Here is a 3223-nt window from a genome sequence, read left to right as displayed (position 1 = left end):
TGGCGCGTCAGCAGCACGATGAGCTGGGAACGCAGGATCAAACCCCGCAGTCCTGCCACCTGCGACAGAGCACCGTACATGAGATGGGGCTGGGAAGGGAGCTGGGGGCAAGGGCAAGGGTCCCACACTATGGCCAGCCCTCCCGTGGCCAACCCCCAGCTGCCTCCCCTGGCAAGCAGCACCCAGCCCACCTGTGTGGCATCAGGGTTGCTCTCCACTACCGGGAAACCGTTGTGGTTGGAGGAGGTGTCGCTGAGGATGTCCACAACCGTGCCCACTCGCTCAATTCTCCGCAGGCAGGTGACAGGAGTGCTCATGACCTCCCTGCAGGGAAGGCTCGGTGTAAAACACAGCCCTACAGCAGCACACCCCAAATATCCCCCCCAATACACATGCCTCTGCAGCCCTGATGCCTCCTCTGTCCCCAAAACCTGCCAGGGACATGAGGAGGGAATGCACTGCATGCCACACTCCCTGCTAGAGAAGGAGCTGGGCTGGTAGCACCAGGGGACAACAGGCTCCTGGGACCGAAGTTACCACCTCCATTTTCAGCATAGTCCAAAAGCTGTTGCCCTGGGAGTGACAAGCGTTTCCCAGCCCACCTACCTGGCCGTGAGGGAGTGGGATGTCACCGGGGCCTCCCAGTGCAGGAAGGGCACGCTCTGCAGCTGGATGTGCATGTCGTAGAGCCCCTGCAAGGAGAGCCGAGCTGTCAGAAGAAGCCTGGTGAGATGCCAAAGGGTACAGCCAGGCAGCAGCTCACCTCTGAGAGGGAGCATGCACTTGTCCTGGCCCTCCCACGGCTCCCCAGCACCACCAGCCCTGACCCACAGCCCCTCGCCATGTCCTGGTCAGTACGCCAGCCCTCACCTCCACAAAGTAGTCTCCCACAATCTTTGCCGTCATCAGCACCAGCATGATGGGGAAGCCATAGGTGACATTGCCCGTTGCCTCCATCATGATGACCGTGAGACTCAGTGTCATCCGCACTATCCCACCTGTGAGAGACACCCAAGAGGTTTGGGGTTTTAGGAGGGCAGGGAAACCTGGGGCAAGGGGATAGCAGAACACCCAAGGCCCCCGAGTCTCTGCACGGCGATCCAGGACTGTCCGCACAGGCAAGGCTGCCCTGGATGAGCTGAGCCCTCATTAGTGCCCCAGCGCTGCCTGCGCTTGGCAGGGTTGTTAGGAAGCCAACAGCCAGGCTGGGCTTCAGCTGGGGATGAAGCTGCACCAGGGAAGCAGAGATCGCTTTTTCCCATGCCATCTTCACCCCAACACGAGCAGGAGGTGGCCAAGACTGCGTCGTGGGGAACTCACCCAGCTGTGCGGCAGCTCCCATCAGGGCGTACTTCCCGGGGTCAGCCCAGATCTGAGCACAGGAGAGAGAAGGAGCCGAGTCAGCTGTCAGCTCCAGGGCATCCAGAGACAGTGAGCAGTACCCAGGTCACCAAACGCCCTCCAAAGTGGGGAAGTGTGCCTGCGGCTGTCTGCACATCTCTTTCGGGACGTGGGAAAGCCCAGACCCAGCACAGGAAGACATCAAATGAGGAGCCAACCCACTCCAGGCTGCTGTGCCAAGCCAGCTCCATGTGCCCAATGGCCAGGGAGGAGGGCTGGGTGCCGCAGCTCCCGCCACCCAACACCCCTTCCCACCAAGGACCCACCGAGCCTTTGGTCAGGTAGGACAGGGAGATGCCGAAGAGCCTCCCCCACGCAGCGCCAATCAGCAGGGAGGGGATGAAGACCCCTGCGGACACCGTGAGGCCGTAGGTCCAGCAGGCCAGGAAGAAATACATCAGTGTGAACATGCCCAGCGTCATGGGGTTGTAGGAACCTGAGATGGAGAGAGAATGGAGAGTTAGTGCTGGTCTCACAACCCAGAGGACACCGCGATGGGCTGCGGCCGTGGGAGAACAGACAGCAGCAGCCTCATGACACTCTCCCACCAGTGAAAGCCCCTCTCATCGGGCGCACCTTCCACCCCAGCAACACAAACCTTTCGAACTGGCTCTTTAGGTTGTTTCTGCCCCCTCAAGGGCCCCACCAGTCGGCTGGGGCCATCCCAAGCCCGCCCATCCCACCGAGTCCAGCACGGGCCTTTCCTCCATCTCATGACCTGCGATGACCCATCCCCTCCTAGCTCCGTGGTTCCCAGCCTTCTTCGAGGCAGCGTGACGAACTTCAAAGCCCCGAGGGACCCTCAGTGCTGGAGAATGAGGTCAGAAGGACAGAGGTGCTGGTGAGCTGGCAGGGGTCCTACCACCAGCTTCAGGATCAACTCAGCAGAGTAGGTTCTGCAAACCCCCTCCTGTCCCAGCTCTCACGGCTGCTCCGGCCGGTCCCAAGCTACCCCACGGCATGGGCTGTGCCATCGCAGCGAGACCCTGCTGTCCCCAGGGCTCAGCCTACTGCTATTTTAGGATTGCTGAGCAGCTCAGTCTAGTTTAAACAAGTACTTTGCAACCTCTCCTTCACAGAGGGGTCAACGGACCGAAGCCCTGAGCCAAGGACGACCCAGCACTGCAGGGAACGGCCCCAAGACACAGGACGGTCATCATTTGGCTTCAGGTGGCCAAGCTGCACTTTCTGGGCTGAGGGTCTAGAAATTCAGAGCTGTCTGCTCCCTGCCTACATGCAGCTGGGCACAAAATTCAGACCAGCAGACAGAGGGCACGCTGTTGTTACACTAGCTCCAAGGCAAATGGGAGCTGGAACCTGGGAGCCAAATTGCATTTCTCAAGCAAATCCAAACCCCATGATCCACCTCCACAATGTGCCCAGAAGGTAAAGTCATTTGGGGGCAAGAGGCCCTGCTAATTAAGAAAACAGCCAGGAACATTTCCCAGATGGACATCAGGCAGCTGGCAAGGGTCAGACATGCTCCCACGCAACTCAGAAGCAACACCTTGCAAACATGCACAAACAAAACCAGGTCCTTGCCCACAGGCTCCCAAGACCACAGCCCTTTGGCCAAGGTCATAGGTGCCACCAGGCACAGCATCCATCCCTCTCCTCCCTTCCACCACCGCAGGAAAGGAGCGGGCACAGTGCTTTGCTGGATCCCATCGTGCCCTCAAGGGGACGTGCCGATCATCCCCTGCCTCGTCCCACGAGCAGCCAGGGAACAGGTCAGTCACCTTGCGTGAGCCCAGCCCCACTCTGCTCACGTTCAAGGACCCGCTCGCTGGGTGCACGGACCTGGAGGGTCATGGAAGAGGTT

General features: G+C 60.0%; 1 protein-coding gene across 1 annotated transcript in view; it reads right to left on the bottom strand.

The window, feature by feature from the left end:
* The window catches only part of CLCN7 (chloride channel, voltage-sensitive 7), a gene marked incomplete at its 5' end in the record, with an annotated part of 14677 nt that overhangs the window by 916 nt on the left and 10538 nt on the right, over positions 1-3223 (bottom strand). The window contains 7 exon segments of the mRNA XM_009698074.1: positions 1-59; positions 192-324; positions 607-692; positions 871-998; positions 1321-1372; positions 1668-1837; positions 3202-3223. The exon segment at positions 3202-3223 is cut by the window's right edge and continues 93 nt beyond it. Of these exon segments, the coding sequence (XP_009696376.1) occupies positions 1-59; positions 192-324; positions 607-692; positions 871-998; positions 1321-1372; positions 1668-1837; positions 3202-3223 (650 nt within the window).

The sequence above is a fragment of the Cariama cristata genome, unplaced genomic scaffold (genome assembly GCF_000690535.1).
Source record: "Cariama cristata isolate BGI_N322 unplaced genomic scaffold, ASM69053v1 scaffold3324, whole genome shotgun sequence".
Classification (NCBI taxonomy): domain Eukaryota; kingdom Metazoa; phylum Chordata; class Aves; order Cariamiformes; family Cariamidae; genus Cariama; species Cariama cristata.
This window is presented reverse-complemented; position numbering and strand designations above follow the sequence as displayed.